Below are 23265 nucleotides of genomic sequence, written 5' to 3'. Positions count from 1 at the left end.
AATGTTGCTGCTCTTGAGTATGCATTCAATGGCAGTGTGTTCCTGTAGACAATACCATGGTACACAACAGGCCAGCCAAGTGCTCTGCCTGTGTGTGTGTGTGTGTGTGTGTGTGTGTGTGTTTGTGTCAATCTATGGGAAAATGTACCTTTGTCTCAACTCACCACAGTTGCCATTGATCCGTTTTACTTAAAGCAAAAGTCAAACACAAATTTGTTGTCCTTGGCAGCATTTAAATAGACAGTAGTCATTCTTACTTCTACCTTTTGTCCTCTTCCTGGGTTTTGCTTAATTTAAGTTTTATTTTATTTTATTTCATTTTATTATCCTTGCTTCTGCTTGCTCTACTCACCCCTCTATGTCCATTTTTCTTTCGAAATGTTTTTTATCATTTTATGACCTTAAGTGTAGACATTTATACAGGTGTAATGTTTTGTAATCTTCAAAGAAATACATTACCCAAAATGCATCTCAAGTTCATTTTTTATCACACGGTAATCACTGCCGATTTTAGCCCTTTGACGACTGTGGTTATCATCATAGAGTTCAATGGGACAGTTTTCCGTCTGTTTTCCTGGTGTTCCTGTGCCCACTCTGTTACTCTGTGTTGTTCCTGTGGTCAGACTTGCTGTAGCAGCCTCTCCCTCTGTTTGTTCCACAGTTCGGAGGTCAAATTGATTTCGACAGTGTGAGGACTAGGAAAGAGGGAAAGCAAGAGAGAGAGAGAGAGAAAGAGAACGAGAGACAGAGAGAGAACGAGAGAGACACACAAACAGATTCAGAACACAACCCTGCGATAGGACATACCCTCCTCCACCCCCTTCCTCCTCGCCTCACCTCGCTTCTCCTCCTCCTACCCACCACCACCTCCTCCTCACCTCCCCAACCACTCAACCCATCCCTCCACGCCGTTCTCTATTCACTCCTTCCTCTGGTAGCCTCTCTCTCCCCCTCCCCACACGCTCCACCAACCCTCCACCAACCCTCCACCAACCCTTACCTGATGCTCCTTCGCCTGGGCAAGCAAGCCAAGCCTCCCTCAGCCGGTGGGGGAAAAGCGGAACGTTCCGGGTTGAAACCAGAGCGCTGAACGCAAGAACCCGACAGCAGAACCCTCACGGTCCAGCAGAACTTTTGCCCGACTCGAGCGAGGACTGCTTTTTAAAATAAAGTGAAATAAAAAAAATAATTAAAAAAGAGACAAAATAACTGGAATGGAGCGGTTCCTGAGGAATCAGTTTTTCTTTCCTGCTTGTCTTTCATGCATGTACTGTACATGTTTGCACAGACATGGCAATGCCCTGACATGGTCACTTTAAAATAGCCAACGAGAACAAAGATTGTATATAAGAATGTATTGTTTATGTTGATGCAATATGTCACATGTTATGAAATGACTAAGTGTATTGTTCTCTTATGAATTACTTTATAAATATATTTTTTTTATATATGCAGCATATATGGCAAATAATTAATTCCAACAATTCTTTAGATAGAAGGTTGCACATTACAGAGAGAAAAATAAGCTTCAACAAGGCACCTGGTTTCCCCCCATAGCTTGATTATTGCATTGCATATTATTGCATTTGATTAGTCCTATAATCATTTTTTTTTTTTTTTTTGCTTCGGGTGACAGACAGTTGGGAGTAAGCCCTTATTATAACAAGAGGAGAAGAATTTGACATTTAAGTTTGTGGATCATGCATGAAAGAAAAGACTCACAGATCCTCAGGTGCCGTAGACAAACATTCGGTTTAAACCCCGTTGCCAAAGCAACAGCTTCTTCTATTCCACTGCACCCATAATGTTATGATTAGCAGATGGAATGCAGACTCGTGTTGTTCTTATTGCCAGTCTACTGATATTGAGGACCACAGAACTCTGAACTACTGTATAATGCTATAGAACTTTACATTACACATACGAGTACAGAGATTTTGAAACACACTTCATGGTGCAATACTAATTAAACAGTTCTCAGTGTAACTTTAGCATTCAGATTTTTCAAGTATTCTATCTGTTGTACATAATAATATCGGTTGTAAATAACATACAGTATTTGAGTGGATTGCTACCCTTGGACCATTTGAGCATACATTTATGCCAACAGTGGTCCATTTATGTAATTTCATGACGAAACAACTTGTAGTAACAGTGATTGTTTTTCCTTTTTGGTTCAGTAGCCCTTGCGGGGCACAATAATATATCAACTGTAGATTGCTTACATTACAGAAATCACATAGACAATGTACATAAACCAGTGGCAATAATAAAATAAATTGGACCAAATTTTTTCATTCACTCGGTGAGAGTGACTTTTTATTTTTTATTTATTTATTTTTTTTATATTTGCAATATGTGATGAGGGATATGTTGATTTTCTGGTGACAGTCAGTGCTTAACCAATCAGAGTGCAGCCCAGGACATCAAAGAGGCCTGTCCCAAGCCCCATCCACCTACCCTCACCAGTAACCCCGCCCCCCTGCCTTCCCCAACCTTTCTGATGTTCCTGAATCGCAGGCATTACTTGCACACACACACACACACACACACACTAGTCCCTGTTTCGAAAGGAATGGCATAACAATATAGAAACCAGAACCCTTCAAAAAGGTCTCGAATGTTTTCACTTCTCTACGTGTGTGTCTCTCTCTCTCTCTCTCTCTTTCTCTCTCAGTCTGTCTGTGCATTTGTGCAAATGCAAATGGTATGAGAGATGTATGTGTGTGAGAGTGCATATGTATGACTGACCCAAAGAATTCCCTCTCCCATACCAAAACCCTCTATTTCTTTGTTTCGATGAATTCAGAGACAAAAGCAAAGCGTCCACGACTGGGAGCTGTCAATGTTTCTTCTTTCTCCATTAAAAATGTAAAGCTCAAAGGTAACGCCAGGCCCTGTCCACATGGCTCACTGCTGCCCCCCCACCCCACCCCCTTCTCATTTATTTTTGGGAATGCACACCTTCTCTCTGTTGTAAAGGTCTTGACAATGTACATAATAACAACGGCAACAATAATAATATGACTTGATTATTATTATTATGATTACTGCTATCAAATGCATGTGTCAGACACAAGTGTAACACTGTACAATGATGACTGCAAAAACATGTATGGTGACTTTCTACTTCTGAAAAGTGAAATAAATCTTTCTTCAGATGAGAGCTCTGTGGCTCCTCCTCTCTTTCTTCTTCACCTCACCCTCTCCAGATCCTCTCTCTCTCTCTCTCTCTCTCTCTTTCTCTCTCTCTCTCCCCTCTCTCTTTGCCTTGCTCTTTTCAGTCGAGACAGCCGAGGGATTGTCTGTCAGATCGGATTCCCACCGAGCTTTACTTTATATGGGTTCAGTTGGCACAGCCAGGCACCCCACTTCTGCAGTGGCCGCCATGTAAATGATAGCGAATGGAAAGACACTGACGGAGATCTGTTAGACGGCGCCGAGCTGCCAGAACTCCACGATGGAGATGGAGCAGCTCTCTCAGGCTCAGCACACCACCAGTACCTCTGGACCTGCTGTCTCACCAGTTTTTTTTTTAATCCACATTTAAAACATGCCTTTGACAGAGACAGATGCAGCTGTGGACTACTGGTTAGGGATTTGAGCTTGTAACCCGAGGGTTGCCAGTTCGATCCCCGACCAGTCCACGGCTGAAGTGCCCTTGAGCAAGGCACCTAACCCCCCACTGCAGCTGGTTGTGCAGGCAGCTCAGTGCTCTGGGTTAGTGTGTGATTTACCTCACTGTGAGTTCACTGTGTGCTGATGTGTGTTCACTAATTCTGTTAAATTGGGTTAAATGCAGAGACTGAATTTCCCTCATGGGAAAAAAGTATATATACAGTACTATACTACTTCTGTCTCAAGTAAGTTCTGTTCTGAGTAAGGAAGCACAGTTCTGTTGTCTGTAAGGAAACACACATTCAACAGTTTTGGCATGAATAGTGCAGTGTAATGTGTATGTATTGAATATTTTGTTTAAAGAGTATATTATGAGGGACGGTAGAATTTTGATTTCCCTCAAATGAAAATCACTTCTTGTTTTATGAGCTATAGACATTTTGTTCTGGTAGTCTTTTCTGCAAACACCCACAATTGATTGAATTTATATGAAGCGCAATGCAATAGGGATACTGTAAGGTTTGTTTCCTCAGCGGTTACATTTCTGGCACGTAGTGTTCAAAGTAGAGGAAAAATAGCCTGTTAAAAGTTACTCAAAGCAATCAAACTGTCCCGCAGATTCCAGCTTAGTGTAGAAAAGACCTGTGCTGCTGAACCAGGGGTCAGATGAGGACAGGGATTGTGTGTTCTGCGTTATTCCAGATTTATTTCAGTTAGCTGGCCACAAGGTGGCATGAACTGGGCAGTTAGACAGACCACCATTTTGAACCCTCCCTCTCCGAAGAACCAGGCTACACCGGGTCCGCAAGATAAGCGCTCCGTTCGCAAAGCGTAATAATAGTTTTGAGAACTGTTCTAATATTTTTTTTATTTATTTTAACATATGCACCATTATCACGTCGTCTGGTGTAGCCAGTTCCATTAAGATACTGTAATGGCCGGGTTTCACAGATAAGTTAAGAAGCTCTTAAGTGCTAAGAACTTCTTAAGAGCGTTCTTAGAGCGCTCCTAAGATGTTATCAACGAATCCGGGAAACCCGGCCAAGAACACTTCAGTTACGTACCCTGTGTAGCAACATGGGCCACTACTGAGCAGGAGAAAGTCACCCTTGTCACACTCTCTCTTGAAGCTTGCTGCATGCACCCCCCCCCCACACACACACACACACACACACCGCCTGTAAGCACATTCAGAATGCCCAGTTTGACCCGAACCTGTTCTCCCAAACCCTCCTCAATTCAGCTCACCCCAGCATGCAGGAGTGTGTGAGTATACACTTACAGCGGGTCACCCATGTGTTTGTGTGTGTTAGTGCACACATGCATGTCTGTGTATGGGCATTATGTTCAGTGTGTGTTTGTGTTTTATTTTTTGGCCTGTTGGTACACCTGCCTGCCTGTATCATTGTCTTGGAAATGAATCAGCCAACATTTCATTTTGCGCATGTTTTCAGGACGAGTTTGTTGTATTTGTAGTACCAAGTCTATTTGAGGTCATCATTTGAATTATATATCGCTATATATACAGTATGCTCTAACTGAAAAACATTCTTCATATCATATGTCATGATACTGAACAGTCAGTGTGCATTTATTAATGTTTTATGATTTCACAAGTCTTTTATTTTCTTTCTCAATAGGGATGCATCGATTGAGATATATAAAATAATAATTTTGCCGATACAATATTTTTTTTCTTAGCTTGTTTGCTTTGTTAATTATAATGTTAATTATACCATTTAGTGAGTGAAAATAAATATTATTATCATCTATTATTAAAATGAACTATTAATTAAAAAATAATTGAACCATTTTCAAGTCTTTCAGGCCTTCATAGCACAACATTTACTAATGCTGAATTGATGCAGCACAACAGAAACATTAGGTAACCTGCCTGTAAATGTCATAAAAAATAAGCTGATATCAGTAAACAAGGCCCCTATCGGCCGATACCGATGTTGGCCAATATATCGATGCATCCCTTCTTGTCAGCAATGTCTTGCCTGTAACTCAGCTGTTGAACTCGTTGAACTGTTTGGTTTCTTCTGGTCTGTACTGATATACATTGACAGTATTGCAGATCGTTGAACTAACCCCCCAGGTGTTTTTACCCCCATTGCAGCGAGGACTCAGATTTAGCCCATTTATGAGCGAGCACATCCCCAACAGCTCTGTAAGTCACGTGACGCAAATCGTGTGTGTCGGTCCACCACCGTTCATCTCTCATTTAACACCGTCATGTCACAGTCTTCATGCACGGCATGCCTGCGTCCTTTCTTCCTTTGTTGATCATTTACCACATCGTTGCTCATCTGGCCTTCTTTAATCCTGTGGATCTGAAAAGGCTTCTCTCTGATTGCATGCCTGGCGACAAACGTCATCACCACTTAAACAACTGTGTGGTATGCTGTAAATTGTAGATATAGGGACAAAAACACACTAGTCTTGCTTTGTTCTGTTGGAATGCAGTCCACCTTTTCAAACACCATTATTTCATTGTTCATGTACTTATTTATTTTTGCATATCGTCCTCTCTGACTCCTCCATGCTGACTCCCCGACCCCTGCTCACTGTACTGTACTGTATGCATGTTTCCCGCCGCTTTTGAGCAAATAGTCCAACAGCGCGAATTGTCTCCATTACTTTGTCTTATGACTACAAGTACCTACATTGCTTTTTCTTAAACTAATGACTATCTCTCTGTCTCCTACCTCCTGAATATCTCTCCCAACTGCCCTCAAACCAAATCCCTCCACCATTCCCAACCATCAACTCCCGACCTCCAACTCTCTACCCCCTCCCCCCGCCCCATATACCCCCATCCCTCCCACCCACTCTATCTGCCATCTCCCACCCAATCTCCACCCTCTCTGCCATCTCCCACCTTTCAGCTAGTGTTGCTTTCGTCAACGAAAATTATGACTAAATATCGTCGTCAACGAACTTTTTTCACGTGACTATAACGAGACGAGATGCAACGTAAATGCTGGCCATGTGACGATGACTATAATTAAATTTATAAGGCAATATCGTTGACGAATAAAAACGAGACTAAATGTGGTTTACAAAATAAAAAACATGCTAACATCTCTCTTCATTTTCGAAGACCAGAAGGACAGGAATGGTATAACATTATTTTGTGTCGTTTAGTCGTGTTATTATTTTGCAGTATTTCTGTTTCCTGCGTCTCACTTCAGGGGCGCATCAGGTTGCATGGTCTGATTAACATACCAGAGGACCAGCGTTTCTCGCGTGGGCCTGTTGGTCATATCCGGTGCTTCTGTCACTCATCTGATAATATTTGATCATGTAGCAAAGGAGCGGTAGATGTATAGCCTATCGTTATCGCTAATAGAAGCTAAGAAATATAGGCTACTACGTTCAGTCCGTTAGATTGGCAACTCTCTCAGTTCAACTTTGCACTAGGCTACTTATCTCACCTCCGCATGTAGATCTAATTCAGATGAAAATGTTAACAGGCAGCTGCAGATTTGATTAGTGTGTAGCCTAAGCTTCTGTCCAGCTGATGCTGGCGCTGTCATATTGCCTACAATAGGCTAATAACATTATTCCACCGATCAGCAACGAAGTTCTAATCATAGACACATCTTTAATGGAACCTTGGCTTAGTAGGCTATCTGTTGTGTGGGAATTGCAAGAAAACTATTGAAAACAATTCCTTACCGACCACACAAGTGCGCGTGTGTCGTTTATTTAAACGGTAGAAAAACTGAATCAAAGACGGTGCTGTTCATCAACAAAATCAGCATGGAGTTAAAACGTAATTTAAAGTCCCACGCATTTAAAGGGGCAGCGACCACTCAAGGCATAGGCCTGTAGCCTACCAAAACTGATGAACGTGAAATGCGTTTTATAGGCTACAAAACACTGCATTAAGATGACAACTGTGTGTAACCACGCTTAGGCTACCTAGTTAATGGTGAAATAGCATCCACATTTACAGCATTCAATAACCTAAGGACAACTTGATCTTAAGTTACATTGTTCTCAGAAAAGGAACAGCAGGTCTACAGAATTTTCCAAATAGTCCTTTCATGGTGACAGGGGGAGACCAAACTCTGTGTAACATACCTGATTCCACTGTCAATATTCAGTGCCTATGTAACCTGTAATATTTGTATTTTTTTAATCCATCAAAATTAACCAAAATATATCATTTCCTATTAAAGGGGTTGTTCAGAATTTTGGACATAGGACCTAATTTCCAGGTTAGCCAGTGTGATATTTATCAGTGGAGACCGTTATCTGCACATTTCATCCAGTCCTATAGTTTCAGAGTTCGCTGGTGCTATAGTGCCTGCCACTAAAAACAGTCTTACCCAGTCTATGGAGGAACAACCCCTTAAAATAGAATTGCATTAATAAAAAGATGCTAAAATCCAATTTTCATTGACTAAAACAAGACTAAAAGTCATTAGTTTTCGTCAACTAAAACTAGATGAAAATAAGACTAAAATGCTCATACTTTAAGTCGACTAAAACTTGACTAGACTAAAAGAGTATGAACGTGACTAAAACTGATAAAAACTAAAATGACAGCTTGACACAAAGACTAGACTAAAACTAAAACCAAAACAGGCCGCCAAAAACAACACTACTTTCAGCCCCCGCTACCAGTCAGCCCGACGTCCAGCCAGCATCTCAGCCAGGCCTCGGGCCGCCTCCACCCACAGCTGCACCTCCCCCATCCTCTACTAGAGCCAGCCGGCAGAGCTGACTCCACAGTCCAGGAGGAACTGACTGACTTTCCCTCGGTCAGCACATACAACAACAACAACAACAACAACAGCAACAACAACAGCAACAACAACAGCCAACAGCAACAACAACATCAACAAACATACTGTATTAGTTGTTATTGTTACTAGAACCAGCCCCCAGAGCTACCCCCTCCCTTCCAGCAGAAACTGACTGACTCTCCCCCTGGCCAGCACATACAACAACCATAACAACAACAACAACAACAACAGTATTTGTTGTTGTTGTTGTTGTTGTTATCAGAGTGGGCCGCCAGAGCTACCTCCCAGGAGAGACTGTCTGCCTGACTGACTAACTCCCCCCCCCCGGTCAGCACATACCCACACAGGCTGGGCTCAGCTACACACCCACTGTGCTCCAAGTTCTCTGGACCCACATGGACACAGAGGGTGCCTCTCATTTGGGCTTTTACAGTATATGTCCTCCCTCGCTCCTCGGGCCTCGATCCTCATTGATCTCTCTAGATGTTGAGAGGCACCCAGAGTCTGGCCGAGGTCTCAGTCAGGTTTTGTCCACTGGGGAAAGTGTTAGATGGAACTCATAACTACTGTACTAATGGGACTGCAAACCGTCCTGAACTCCTGATATCTCACAGGCATCATTCTCACCTCTGCCAACTCCAGGGCTATTTCCGCTGTATATCGACTCGAATATTGTGTATTAATACATTTGTTGTGTTTATTTTGTATTACTTTTTTTGTTTGTTTTGATTAAAATTAGTTTTAAGGACTGCAGCTGCATGATGGAATATCATCGTGTTGAATTTAAGGAAAGCGCAAGTTAAAGTGAAACTTTTCTTAGGTGCTTAACAACTGGGAAAAGATTAAAAGCCTTGTATGGAACATCACATGAAACTTTTTATTGCTGAGTATTTTTGAATATATTGTGTACACTAACATACGTAGGTATTTGACTCACAACATTGATGTGTGGTGTACAATGTACAGTATTTCATATTTTAAACTTTTAGGGGCCCGTTTAGAAGCCACCATTTCTGCAGCTGTGTAACAAGTATGAGTTGCTGATGTAAGACTATAGAGCTTTTGATTAAGAGACTGTGCTTTCTCTGTGAGTATTTTACAATGCACAAAGCAGTGGACCATGGACTTAACACTGTCAGAAGAGAGTTCATTTAAGAGTGTAAGTCATAACATACAGAAGAGATGGGTTTTCTTTCAAGCAAAAATATCTATGGTGCTCAATGTACACAAGAGTCACATAGCTACCCAAAGAATTTCAGTATTTCTCATGTTTCTAAAGCAGATATATATTCATTATAGTTGTTGTGATTTTTAATGTAATCTTGGTATTTGTATATAGCACAGCCTTCCATTTAAGACAAAAACAAATGGTCTGCCATTCATAAAACAATGCATTAATACAGTATATTGTCAAGGGAAAGTAATGTTGTATGTAATGTGTTGATGCAGACTTGAAGAGGAACTCATCTAATTTGGGCATGTTGTCTGAAAACACTGTGGAAATACATTTGTGAAAAAGTGTGTTTGTGTGTGTGTGTGTGTGTGTGTGTGTGTGTGTGTGTGTGTGTGTGTGTGTGTGTGTGTGTGTGAGTGTGTGAGAGAGAGAGAGCGTACATAAAAAGGGATATGCCCCTTCTCAGCAACAGGCAGATATGCAAAGTCAACATAAAAGTGTGTGTGTGTGTGTGTGTGTGTGTGTGTGTGTGTGTGTGTGTGTGTGTGTGTGCATGCACACATGTACAGTATATGTGTTACTCAAGCACAATCTGTAAAGATGTATTTTCTGATTTTTTTTGTAATATTTTCTATATGTGCTGTACTGGCTCACCATTGTTAGCAGTTCTCTCTACGTGTATCTCTGATGACAAAGCACTGCCTGTTAAGCAGCTAATAAGAAATAAAGCAAAAGCCATGCACCCTAAAGGTTTAAATAAAAAAAAATCAAGACTACTCTTTGATCATGTCTGCCATTTTATACTATACTGTACATGAGACTTTGTCAAACATGATTGCTACCCGCTGCATTAATGTTAATAAGAATAACTACAGAGCACATGAGAGGAACGACCAGTTGCGTGGCTAGTGCATGGCAGCTACTGTAGTTAGGACAGAGATGTATTTCTAAATGAATGTGGACAGCATTTACAAAAGGTGGATCAGCCTATAAGTAGGAACCATGGCAACCTGTGCATTCCAATACCTGAACACATCACAATATTTTTTTCATTATGATGTCATAATCATTGCACTGTGTAATGTAGCTGAACCAGAGCCAGAGAGATCTATCAGCAGATAGTAGCAGAACTTTGTAGGCTACATGCCAACCAGCAGCTCACTATAGACTACAGTTAAACTGCTGAGCAAAATCAAACAGACTACAAGTACATCAGTGATATTAGGTAAGTTTGACTTACATGTTGGGCTATAGAGATCGCTAAGACATGTGACCAAAGTCATCAAAACACAAAGAATTATGGGTAGGTTTGGCTCGCCTGATGCCAGCCCATGTAAACTAGTGGGTCTGGGTCTATGATCTGGCATGATAATAATGAAAACTAAGCGTGAAAAAATTGTGTGAAAAACAGTTATAATCTCGCGCTTCCTTAGTGCTGCTATCCAAGCCATTCCTCGCCTTTTTGTCACCTCTGAAACATGACGTATACTATTATTTTTCCACGCTGGAAAACTATAAAAGATAAGCTTCATGTTACTCTATTGAATTTTATAACACAGCAGGTAAACGGCATTTCGACAACTGCACTTCGTTGTTCCCGCACGTCAGTAAAACAACTTAATTTTGGGCCACCTATTCCCAAAATGCGTTGCGTTTTACGTCACGTTCTCAATCTCTATATGTTTTTTGCAGTAGTTGGTGAGAATGATAGGTCACTCTTGTTCCAAAAGTGACCCATGGGCCTCACTATTTTGTGACTTTTTGTGCCATTTATTCGTTGATCACCGAAATGCATTCATTGCTGAGTAAACAATACTTAACAGTCCATTCCAACTGAAACGGCTGGTTTTCATCATAAATTTTGCGTTTCAGATCCAGAGATTAACTTTAGACTTTAACATTAGGATTACTGTTGCGCTCTGGGCACACTGAAACTTTTTAACCGGTGCTATTTTCAGAATGTCAGATTGAATTTACGAACGCGTTGCCTGCAAGGGGTCAGAAAAAATGGTAACACTTTACTTGACGGGTTCATTCATAACACATTCATAACAGCTGTCATGAACTGCACATGAAGCATTCATGACTGATTCATGAAACGCGACTCAAGATTCATACCAACACTTTCATGAATGTGGAAGACAAAACGACGAAAACTTGTCAAAATAAAAGTCCAACAATCTAGTAATCAGGGTATTATGAATCCTCTCCAGCGTTTGTAAACATCTCATGAATATTTTATGAAGTCTACTTCAAATGTCACTTTACTATACAAGTTGTGAAGTATTCATCATACTGGGAAGTGAACTAGGCTACTGACCATTTGTGGACCTCTGAATGGTTGGACATTCCTGTTTTATATATCTATTTATAGACAATTTTGCATTCTTCAGAGGTTACTATCATAAAATAAACAAACAGACAAACTAAATTCTCCTGGACACTGGACTTCCAAGTTGACTAAGATGTGACATGATCAGGTTGGCTTAAACAAAAAAGACAGCAATGCTCCTTTGCGATTGTTGGACTTTTATTTTGACAAGTTTTTGACGTTTTGTCTTCCACATTCATGAAAGGGTTGGTATGAATGTTGAGTCATGCTTCATGAAACAGTCATGAATGCTTCATGTGCAGTTCATGACAGCTGTTATGAATGTGTTATGAACGAACCCGTCAAGTAAAGTGTTACCGAAAAAATTAACACACTGGTGGGGGACCTGATGTAGCCTAACCCATGAATAGCATGTGAAAGCCGGATTTGAAGGCAGACATGCACTAATTCAAGGATGGGCATTCCATTTCTCCAAGGGGAGCATAAATTGATTACTGTAAATTGATGACGGTAGTTTAGATGGCATAGACTATTAACACTGAATTCAAATGAGAGAGAATGCGAGAGAGGTGGTGTTTAGAACTGAGAAGCCTATATAAGTGCTGTTAAGACTGGAGTGAGTGTAATAGGTCACAATTGTGTTTATATACGGTATATATATAAATATAAACAGATGAGGTGTAAAACAATCACAGAAACTACTACTACGGGGAGAACGGGAGTGTCGGCAAGCAGGAGGCAGAGTGTCTATGTAAATGATTTCTAATTCTACTTAACAGGTTTAATACAAGGTTCTGAGGTGACATACTGGACCATTATGACATCATAATAACACTATAACCAGTGAGTGTATAGTGTTATTATGATGTCATAATGGACCAGTATGTCACCTCAGAACCTTTTATAAAACCTTAGAAATAATTTTACCTCAGCAACTGTTAGATAAGGACACAAAAGGTATTGCTGAGTGAAAGATCAATTTAAACCCACAGCAGTCTATCACATAACAGATCTGGTAAGTTACAATGAATTGGCTGATGATTTCAGAATTCAATTAAATTAATTATAGCATTAGGCCCATGCTATAAAAGGCATTTTTTAATTTGATGGTATAAGGAAAGATATCTACACGTAAAGGTCAATGTGCGTGTTCATGCAAATATTTCTCTGCTGTTTTATGAGTGTACTGTAACTATTGTTGTAAAATGTTGTTGTTAGAATTGCTCTTAAAAGCTTGAAAATGTTTTTACCATGTTTTAAGTTGCTTTGGTTAAAAAAGCGCCAGCCAAATGTAATGTAATATAATGTAACTAACTGTATAGTATACTACTGTACATCTCTTCTTCTCTTCCTTAGAACTGAAGATGCATCGCTCACGAATCTGCCCTGAGTCTGTGAGTCATGTCCATAGTCACAGCTCATTTCTTCTTAATGTTATTGGCCCTCTGCTATTTGCTGACTGAAGTATAATCCATCACACACAAAGATAGATAAAGTGATAATAGCCTAATACAACTGAACTGAACTGTTTTGTTTTTTTTTTGCAGCCTGATCTAAGCAGCAGCCAGGAATCGCTCTATTCTTCTGTGGTATGTTACTACACAACAAAACATCAATGTCGAAAATGTCTGATGGGTGTGATATATGACATGACTGATCTATACAGTATAGAATACATCGATACTGTATTGAATTGAGTGGAACTGAATTAGCATGGGAGTAAAAGCGCTGAATTTAATACTATTAAACAGGGATTAATTGAGGCCTCAGGTACAGTGGTGCATTACAGAACGTTAGAAAATAGAAAATCTTTGTGGCATGGCAGGTGCAGAGAAGCCAATCGGAAATTCACCTTTTGAAGGTGATAAAACGTATGGTTGGTCGTCAGGCGGACAGCTCTCCGGGGAATGAAGAGGAGGTATGTAAAGAGGCCTATACATATAGAGGATGCAGTGTGCAGGAAAACATTGCAGTATGATGTAAGGGGAAAAGTACATTCATTCTCAGCCAGTTAATAACATATACAAGTTTATTTTCCAATTTTGGCAACTTTAAACAGATTGAAACATCTGAGGAAAGTCAATGTTCCTCCACCTCCTCTGGTTCTACTCTTGAGCCAGTGTGGGAGCTGAAGCCTGCCCATAAAGTCGCTCCACCTACAGCTGCACCACGTAAAGCCTTTCCACCCAAAGCTGCTCCACCTAACGCTCCTCTACGTGAAGCTGTTCCACCTAAGGCTGATCCACGTAAAGGTGTTGCGCTTGAAGCTGCTACACCGAAAGTCGCTCCACCTAAAGCTGCTCCACGTAAAGCCTTTCCACCCAAAGCTGCGCCACCTAACGCTCCTCTACGTGAAGCTGTTCCACCCAAAGCTGCTCCACCTAAGGCTCCTCTACGTGAAGCTGTTCTACCTAAGGCTGCTCCACATAAAGATGTTCTACTCGAAGCTGCTCCAACCCCGACTCAGCAAGCACCTGTCCCATCAGATACAGCCATCACAAACCCAACTGAAGTCTCTCCTAAAGAAATGACAAGAAAGATGAGAAAGATGGAGAGAGCAAATGCCCTTATGGAAGTGATGACAGTCACCAGACAGAGAAAGCTGTCTGAGTTACAAATCCGCGATCTGGATGTCAGAGGGCTTCCTGTTAAGATCAAGCAGATGAGAAGGGACAATGGCTCCATGATCAAGGCATGGGAAGAGGACAGGCTGCAGAGGGAAACTGATGCAGCGCAGTTGCATGGGACCAAACCAAAGGATGAGACCCTAGCGGGGTTGCAGGAGAGGGACAAGGTTAAGAGTGATGCTGCTGCTCTCCTGTTCCACCAAGGCTCAGAGCGCACCTCACACTGGTCCTCACCTGTCACACTTTATGAGCCAAGGGATCATAGCAAAAGTTTGACGAAGAAGTCAGAGAGGGAGAATGAAAGAAGAGATGTCGCTGCTCAACCTATGTCCAGCGGTTTGAGCAGGCACATCTCTACCTTTAATTTCTTGTCTCCAAACTCGTTGTCGTGCCATGGAGGCCAGTCAGGCTCTGACTCTGACTCTCTGTACTCCAGCTGCTCCTCTTTCCAAGAAGAGTGCCCATTCCCACATAAGTTTATATCAGGGCCAGCCCTACCTCCCCGAGACCCCTCGCATGAACCACCATCCACCCTGATTTGTGCGACCAGTCTTGCAGTTGTGGCCAGGAGAAATGGATTAAAGTCACCACCAGTCAGAGTGAGTTCATATTGAGTTTTGATTTTGGTAAAGTGAAATGGTCGGAGAACGTTGACTGGACTTACACTTACCATTTCATTGGATAGCTTATTCCCTAGTTGGAAGCAAGCACATTATCAGTTATCATGTGCTTGCATCCAACTAGGGAATAAGCTATTCAATGATTCACTTACTAACCAAGATGCTTTCTCTTCTACTTTTGAGGAACCAGAAATGAATGGAAGTTGAATGCAGAATGGTCCATAATCATGTTTGTTTTTTTCCCCCCTTTTCCAGGCTTCTATGAATAATATAGAAGACAGTGACGAGGATGAGATGACAGACAGTGACTGTGAGGACAGTAGCATTGACCAGGAAGAGGCCACAGGAAACAAGGACCCAACCCAGCGAATGAAGTACTTGGTACTGACCACCGAAAAAAAATTGGAAGTGGTGAAAGAGCTGGAGAATGATTCAAGGGCGTCTTACAAAAAGGAGCAAGACCAGCTGGCACTGAAGAAGACAGTCTTCCAAAAAACAAAAAAGTCAATGCCGTCTGATTTGAAAAGGAGGACAAAGTTAGAACTGAAGGTGCTAGAGGCTGAAATAGATCAAGGCCAGAAGAGGGTAGTTAAGGAGCTGAAAGAAGAGACAGCCAAACTGAAAGCTCTCTTAAACCAGTATAAAAAGGTCTTAAAAGATGAGGAGGAGAAGGAAAAGAACAGGCAGAAGCTTCTGGAAAAACAACAAAAGGAAAAAGCAAAGGAAGATGAGAAAGAACTTCAGATGGAGTTGGCCAAGGAGAGAAAAACAGTAAAAGCACAGTTGATGGCAGCACATGAGAAAGAGAAGTGGAAGAAATGTAAGAGCAAAATATTGGAAAAGAGGGAGGAAGAGGAATACAGGACATCAGAGCTAAAGGCTAAATATGAAAGAAGGAGTCAGAAAAGCAAGAGAAGGTGGACAAAAAGAATGAACAAAGCTACTAAAATTAAAAACAAGATAACTGCAGCACCAGGACGTTTCTTCCAGCTTTTCAAACCCAGTCATGGAAAGAGAGTGGAGAAAATGTTGAGGGAGCAACAGGAGGAACAGCTGCTCCTGCAACAAACGGCAAAGAACAACGAGCAGTGGCTTATGGAGGAAACGCTGAGGAAGAGGCAAGATGTGGAGCGAGCGGAGGAGGAGAAAAACCAGCGCCTGGAGGAGAGGTGGAAAGCGCTTGCTGCCCAGCAGGAGGCCAACGAATGGGGTGGAAAGTTGCGGGTTGTGCTGTCAGCAGCGAGGGGCAGCACAAGCCTCATCAACTTGCAGTTCTGAAAAAAGATGACAGGACACCAAGACAGAACATGTCAGGCAAAAAGGTCAGTGACGGCTTGTAGACAGAGACCTCCTTTATAAACATGTAGGTTATAACACCCAGGCTACCCCAGGAACGCAACTAATGTGTAAAAATAGTTCTAAAAGACTGGCATCATTTTTTTTTTTTTCGAGGCACTTGTGGCCAACAGGTCTGGTGTAGTCAATTCCATTGATTATAGTGAAAATTAATTGTTGCGACACTTCAGTTATGTACCTGGTGTCCATAGCCTTCCTGTAAGGCTGAAAACAAGCAAAGATTAGCCATCAGAAATGTTCTTCTGTCTTTCTCTTTCATGCCTAGTGGTGCAAAAGAAGCAACTCAGGAGGGAATACGTCGTGGAGTTTCCAGGGGAAAGAGAGAGAGGGCATCGCTCCATCCATCTGCTGTCCCAGCACCAGCCCAAGGAGGATGGGTTCCCCCAAAAGCCTGGGTCCTCCCAAGGTTTCTTCCAGCTTTCAGCTGGGAGTTTTTCCTTGCCACCGTTGCCTATGGCTTGCTTTTGGGGGGCATGAGGACAGTGTGAAATTCTATTTTATAGACGACAACAATCAATCAATAATATCATAAAACATACTAAAACATTTCTGCTGATCTTTTCTCAGATGTGTCATCCTGGTTAATTTAAGCTAATGTACATGTGGTTCATTGGTTTAAGCATTTAGTATATGCTTTTATCCAAGGTTCTACTGTGGAGTATCAGCACCATACAGTGGGTGGGTGGTGATCTGGGGTGGAGCTTAAACCCAGATACAGTCTGTTTGCCAAAGAATGTGGTCTTGAGATTATTACAGTACATTGACACTTTAAGGTGACTAGTTAGTCTTTGGCCAGAAAAGTACAAATTTGTAGCCCTAGCCACGAGCTAGCTGAGTTGAGTTGAAACACTAATGTTGGACGCAAGGTAGCTTAGCATAGACTTACAGACGAAAAAAACCAGCAGAAAAGACTAAAAAAATCAGACCGCACCTTCACTACACCTTTTTCTATCATCAAACAGTGACTCTACCATCACATTTATCATCCACAATAGAAGTTTCGAAACTTAGTACAATTGTAGCTATCTTTTGATCATTTGGAAGTCATTACTTTGGTTGAGCGCTCCCGTCTCACCCAAAGAATTCTAGCGATACTGAAACAGCACAACCGGATCATCTGCACGGTTTGAAATGAACATTGAACTGAGCTACTTCAAATCGAATTGAACATTGAACAATACAAACATGTTTATTTCAGATATTTAAATTATATTATCCACACTGGTGTTACAATCTGAATTGGTGAATGCAGGCTATACAGTATACAGCGTAAGTAGATGATGGTCCTGCTGAATCCATCAACACAGACATGCATGACCATCCGCCACCTAACCAGCTTGTGTTTGCCATCAAAATGCCTGTTGGGACACGCACCCTTTGCTGTGTTTACTATACAGAAAATTGTTTCAGTGTAGGCCTACTGTATTTTTCATAGCCTTCAATCTACTGACAGACAACAGCTTTAAACACAATGTGTTGTAGCCATTTTTGTCCTTTTCTCAAGTTTTTTATGTTCTTGTTTTATCTTGACTTATGTTATTTACATCTTTTACTTAATTTATACCATTTTTCGACCATTTCTGATAACGAACTTGGATTTCTTGGAATGTTGGAATTGCTTTGGACTTGGAAATAAATGGAATACTTTTGGAATATTCATGCGTTGTCAGAGTGTGTGCAAATCCGTCACCTATCCACTACATTTTTCCTTTTCTTACTAAAGAACACCTACCATAATTGGTTTGAGGATCGAACGTCACTTTTTTTGGAGGACGTGCTAACTGACTCCCTTCATTTACAGCAACTGTGCTAAGCTAAAGCTAAAAACACTGCTCCCAAAGCAGGATAATGCCCGGACGGATTTTAATCTGTTTTTTTTTTCACTGTTCTAACTCTGGGGGTGACTGAGACTGGCTTAATTTCATTTTTGGGTGGCGTATTCCTTTAAGGCGGAGCAAGATATTTCGTCGTAGTTCATGTCTATGGGCGCAAAATGGGGATCACTTCCTCTGCATAAAGAGGCGTGTCATTGCGTGTCATTGACGTATTCATGGGTTTCATCAGGTCCCTTTCCACAGGTGTATAAAATCAAGCACTCGATTATCAATGCAATTGCTATCAGTTGCTTGATGTTCCAAAATAATCTTGCTGCTCTTTCAAGCCTTCTACATTTATTAATTGTAATATGGAAAATAACACACACAAAGCATGTACACTTTCAAGGAATTGAATAAAAACCTCAATGGAATTATGGAAATATGTGACCCTGCAAAGCGAAACCAGTCGTTTCGCTAAAATTTAGAAAATTAAGTTATTGTGCTCACATGCACGGCCATAAACTAAGCTTTCCAACGATATGTATATCGACGGTATTACACAAACTATCGCTAAGATAACAGCATCCAAAGTTGTCACGATATGCCAGAAGAGGAGAAATCACCTTTTAATCGGCGCGTGGACAACGGGAATGTCTGCAAATGTGTTGAATCTTCGCCGTGTTTAACAGTCAAAATGAATGTTTTTCCGTGAAAAGAGCTAACGATATGAAACGGTAGGCTGTATACTGTCGTATTATGCGAAAATGTGAAATTCAACATGTTAACCCGGAAGTTAGTTTATTGTGGATTTTCTCAAAATAACGTGCGCAAAGCGACTGATTTCGCTTTGAACGGTCACATATGTCTCTGCTCTCATTAAGTTACCCCAGCGCCATCTGATCGTCGTTAGCACAAATCAGGATTTGGTTCAGCTGGCTGGCTAATGTGTTGTCAAGGTAGAGCGTACGTAGCAACCGGCCAACATCAGCAGAATAAACAAGAGAGGCACACCTGATATAAAGTCGGTCAGAAGGGGTTGAGGGTCATGAAACCGTGCCCAAAATTCACATTACTAACTCTAGAGAACCAAGATCTTAGCATATACATGAAATTCTGATCTATGTCCATAGACTTCAATGGAACAGTTGCTGCCTCTGCTCTGCATAAAGGGGGATTTTTACCCCCCCCCCCCCTTTTGCGATTCGGGTTCCAGGAAGTGGCTTCTCATGAAGTATCTTGCTCCGCCCTTAATGATCTTTGGTGCATGTGTGTTGGACTCAAGGGGGCAGGCATATTCCCGGAAGTAGAAACACGAAATGAGCTGGTGATCAACGCTCTGCTAACTCCCTTGGACGGCCATAGATTTCAGATTTTTTTGCGATCCCATAACTTCATGTAACATGTGCCCTTTGTCTCCCTTATAGCTTCTGTGTATTCTATATAGGGTATCGAAGGCAAAATTAATAACTTCTTCCCCGTATATTACGTTGGTTTCCCGTAAAGAAGTATTTTAGCATGTCGGTTGTAGGGAAGCTAACGTTCGAGGGGAGATTCCCCGTAATGTTTGGATAAGAAGCTGAGTGAGCCTGCACGAAAACCATGATGGAAAGTCATTCGCAAGATCAGTGAAAATGCGTGTAGCCTACGGTAGCCTACTGTTTGATAGGGTAAAGCATTACCTAGAGGCAAGTAAACATAATAATAATATTAAAAACGAACGTTAACAATTTCAGAGGTTTTCGATCTATCAGACGAGTTACAGCAGGCTAACGTCACAAAGTGAGTACGAGTCTGCGCAGTACGACGGATAGTAAACGGAATTTTGTTTCAGCCCCCTTCCATTGAGAACAACGGAGTCTGTTTGTCCATTTCTTTTAGGTCTATGGTTGGACTCAGCATGTTTATCCAACATGAACAATCTTGAAACGGTCCGTTGTTTACGTGAGACATGGTAGTTTCCATGAATGAAGTGTCATCATAAAACTCCTTGTATAAGAAGTGTAGGGACATTGTTGCCAAGGTAAGGCAGATTTAGTTCATTTGCATGGCATGATGCCAGGAAAGTTTCTGTAGCCTACTGTTATGTTATCCAGAAATGAAGAGACTAACGATGAGAGCCTATGGACTAATGTCATGGGTAGTGCAAAGTGGGTAGGTGAGTTGACGAGTGCGCGGTCTGATCAAGATGTTAAAACGGTCGTTGTCTTGAGACCCAGTTGCTTATTTTTCTCAATAACTTGGCAACACTGCACAGTGTGGAAAGCAAAAGTGTGATTTTAAGACATATAGCAGCAGATCAATACTGAAGCCTTAACAGTGTTTTACATGATGTGGGAACAGTTTCCGGAATTGTTCACTGAATGTATCTCCTCGAGCTATTAACCTTTCATTGATAGTAAATAGGTCATCATGTGTAAGACTGTGATGTTAGGACAGGCACATGTCAAATTTAATTTATTAACCTTTGCCGTGTAGATACAACAACTTCATCATGTGACGTACATACATTAAGGGGAACACACGTTTCCTCCTCTACAGCAACCAACTGTAACACTGCCAATCAAACAGTCTCCATGGCAATCACTCTATCCCACCTCTTTACATTAAAACCCTGTCAAAAACATTGTGCGTCACATGACTTCAATACATCTCTTTGGCAGCAAATATACATAAAGGTATCATCCATGTATCCACCTGCTTTATCTTTTGAAAATTATTCTGCAAGATACAAAAATAGTACGAAGAGAGAGAGAGAGAGAGAGAGAGAGAAAGAAAGAGCGCCATCTAGTGGGCTCTACACTAAACTATTACACAAGATAGAAGCTGCATGATGCTAACAAACTATGAACAACACTGAGCATAGAGAGTAGTCTCTTTTTTTCTTTCATCTCTGCTTGGCACACTGGCTGCTTAAAAAAAAAAAAAAGGTTGAAAACAAAAACATGAGTAGCTGCAAACAGCAGACTGGCAGACTGATAAGACAAGAAATTTCATCTGTACACGTTTCATTTTTTTTTTTTTTAACGGTGCATCTTGTGAACGATGTCCATGCACACAAATGAGGGGGGAAGAGAGAATGTCTGTGTACTTACAAGAGGGTGATATGTGATAGAATGTTTTTTAAGAGATAATAAAGTCTTTACATCACAGCTCTCCAGTGTAGTGACACGTGTAGTAACAGTGTAATAAGCACTGTAAGTCCCTCCCTGCAAATAAGTGCAAAGCAGTTCAATTGCACTGCATATTTTTAAACTATAAAGTGAACACAATGCAACACTGCATACGTATAGTGCTTCTAACATTGCATTTTGTAGATATTTACCAAAATACAATGAGAAATAAAATAACAAATGTCATGTTTTAAAGTAAAAAAAAACCTCTCCTCGATGCAATCAAGCAGCTTACAGTAGCTTTTGAATACATGTTTTCTCTTCATTAATGATGGCTTTGTAACTACATGATAAATATAGCACATTTGTTTCTTCATCTCAACATTAAAAATATGTGAAAGGCTTCATCATTCTTTAAAAATACAATACTGATTAACAACCTCTATGGCTAACACTTCACGTTACACCTTTCTCAGCTGACAACCCCCCAACCTCTCCTAAATGTTTTGGATTATGTATACAGCATTATGATCTGAACCGGCCCCTCAGTATTTGAGCTCCATCATGGATAGCGTACTGGCAGTTAAAATCAGACACGATATTTACTGCAATTAGGAAATATTCACTCGTCATGAATGGGAAATGCAAAACTGTTTAAACGGGGAAATGTCAAAACAATTCATTATGAGCAATCATTCACTACTGTGATTGAGATGAGAATAACAAACGAATGTAGCGAATTAAATAAATATGCATAAATAAATAGATAGGTATTTGGTAAATCAACGCTGAATACAGTGTACGTCTGAGAATTCATTGAATACATAATTTTACATACTGGGGGTTAGCCAGATTAAAGAATGCTGCATCATCCTGGCACTTTTGCTACTTCCTGGTTGATGGCCAATCACAAGGCAGCTGTAGGTTTCCTTTGTCAACTGAACAAATGTTATTATTCTTTAACAATTATTCCTCCCTCTCATTTTTCCCAACATTCCAATCCCCAAACTAAGACAATCTGCTTTGAATATGACATTGAATATGACATTGTTCTTTTTTTTTTTTTTTTTTTTTTTTTAATCATTATACAATTAATAATGTAACAATGTCTCCCAACAAATGTCCGGGGAAAAGAGAATAGTACAGCACTTCGGCTTTGGTACAGTTTTATTACTGTGGTTCTTCTCTCCCAACGGTGCTTTAGTCCTGTGTGGAGCACTGATAAGAGCCTGGCCCGCTAAACATCCTGAATAATGCGTGAACAAAGTCATGAGTGAATCAAAGAGTCCACGGCAAAACAAATAGATTTTTTTTTTTTCAAACATATTTTTTTTCTTTCTCTTCAAAATGGTTTCAAATGTCCCTGTTGTATGCAGACTCCTGGTATTACGTTGCCTGTCTACAGATAGGAAAAACTACCAATCTGTGGTAGTTTCATACTTGTCTTCATATTGTCCATTGTTCTAAATGGGACCCTGCTCAATAAAAAAAACAGGGTTGATTTCAGTAGTCTTCTGACATTAGGAGGCACTGTCTTCAAAGGACACCAGGGCATGCGTATTGTCCTGATACCCCAAAACATACAGAACCTGAAAAGGCTAATCCAGAAACAAGGGGCGATTCTTAAGTCTGATAACAAGGCTCCCACTTATTCTCTGTCTCCATCCTCACTGCTCCCTGTGATGGTGAAGAGAAGAGAGAGTAAGAGGAGGAGGGAAACAGCAGTGATCAATATAGTTAAAATTATAGTTATTAAATAATAATTACAATAATTACATTGTTAGTGCAGAACACTATTCATTCAGCTGTGCTCATCAATTATTATGGAAAATTTGTTAAAAAAGGTTAATG

General features: G+C 40.8%; 2 protein-coding genes across 2 annotated transcripts in view; one reads left to right on the top strand and one right to left on the bottom strand.

The window, feature by feature from the left end:
- baiap2b (BAR/IMD domain containing adaptor protein 2b) overlaps window positions 1–3154 on the top strand; it is a 90027-nt gene extending 86873 nt beyond the window's left edge. The window contains exon 13 of the mRNA XM_062526795.1: window positions 662–3154. Coding sequence (XP_062382779.1) covers window positions 662–692 — 31 coding nt within the window. The 3' untranslated portion in view covers window positions 693–3154. The remainder of the gene's footprint in view (window positions 1–661) is intronic.
- Window positions 3155–22563: 19409 nt separating this feature from the next.
- The window catches only part of aatkb (apoptosis-associated tyrosine kinase b), a 67221-nt gene continuing 66519 nt past the window's right edge, over window positions 22564–23265 (bottom strand). Inside the window, exon 14 of the mRNA XM_062526973.1 lies at window positions 22564–23091. Coding sequence (XP_062382957.1) covers window positions 23063–23091 — 29 coding nt within the window. The 3' untranslated portion in view covers window positions 22564–23062. The remainder of the gene's footprint in view (window positions 23092–23265) is intronic.

The sequence above is a fragment of the Sardina pilchardus genome, chromosome 22 (assembly GCF_963854185.1).
Source record: "Sardina pilchardus chromosome 22, fSarPil1.1, whole genome shotgun sequence".
Classification (NCBI taxonomy): domain Eukaryota; kingdom Metazoa; phylum Chordata; class Actinopteri; order Clupeiformes; family Clupeidae; genus Sardina; species Sardina pilchardus.
The sequence above is the reverse complement of the archived record's forward strand: the minus strand, read 5'-3'. Positions and strand labels throughout refer to the sequence as shown.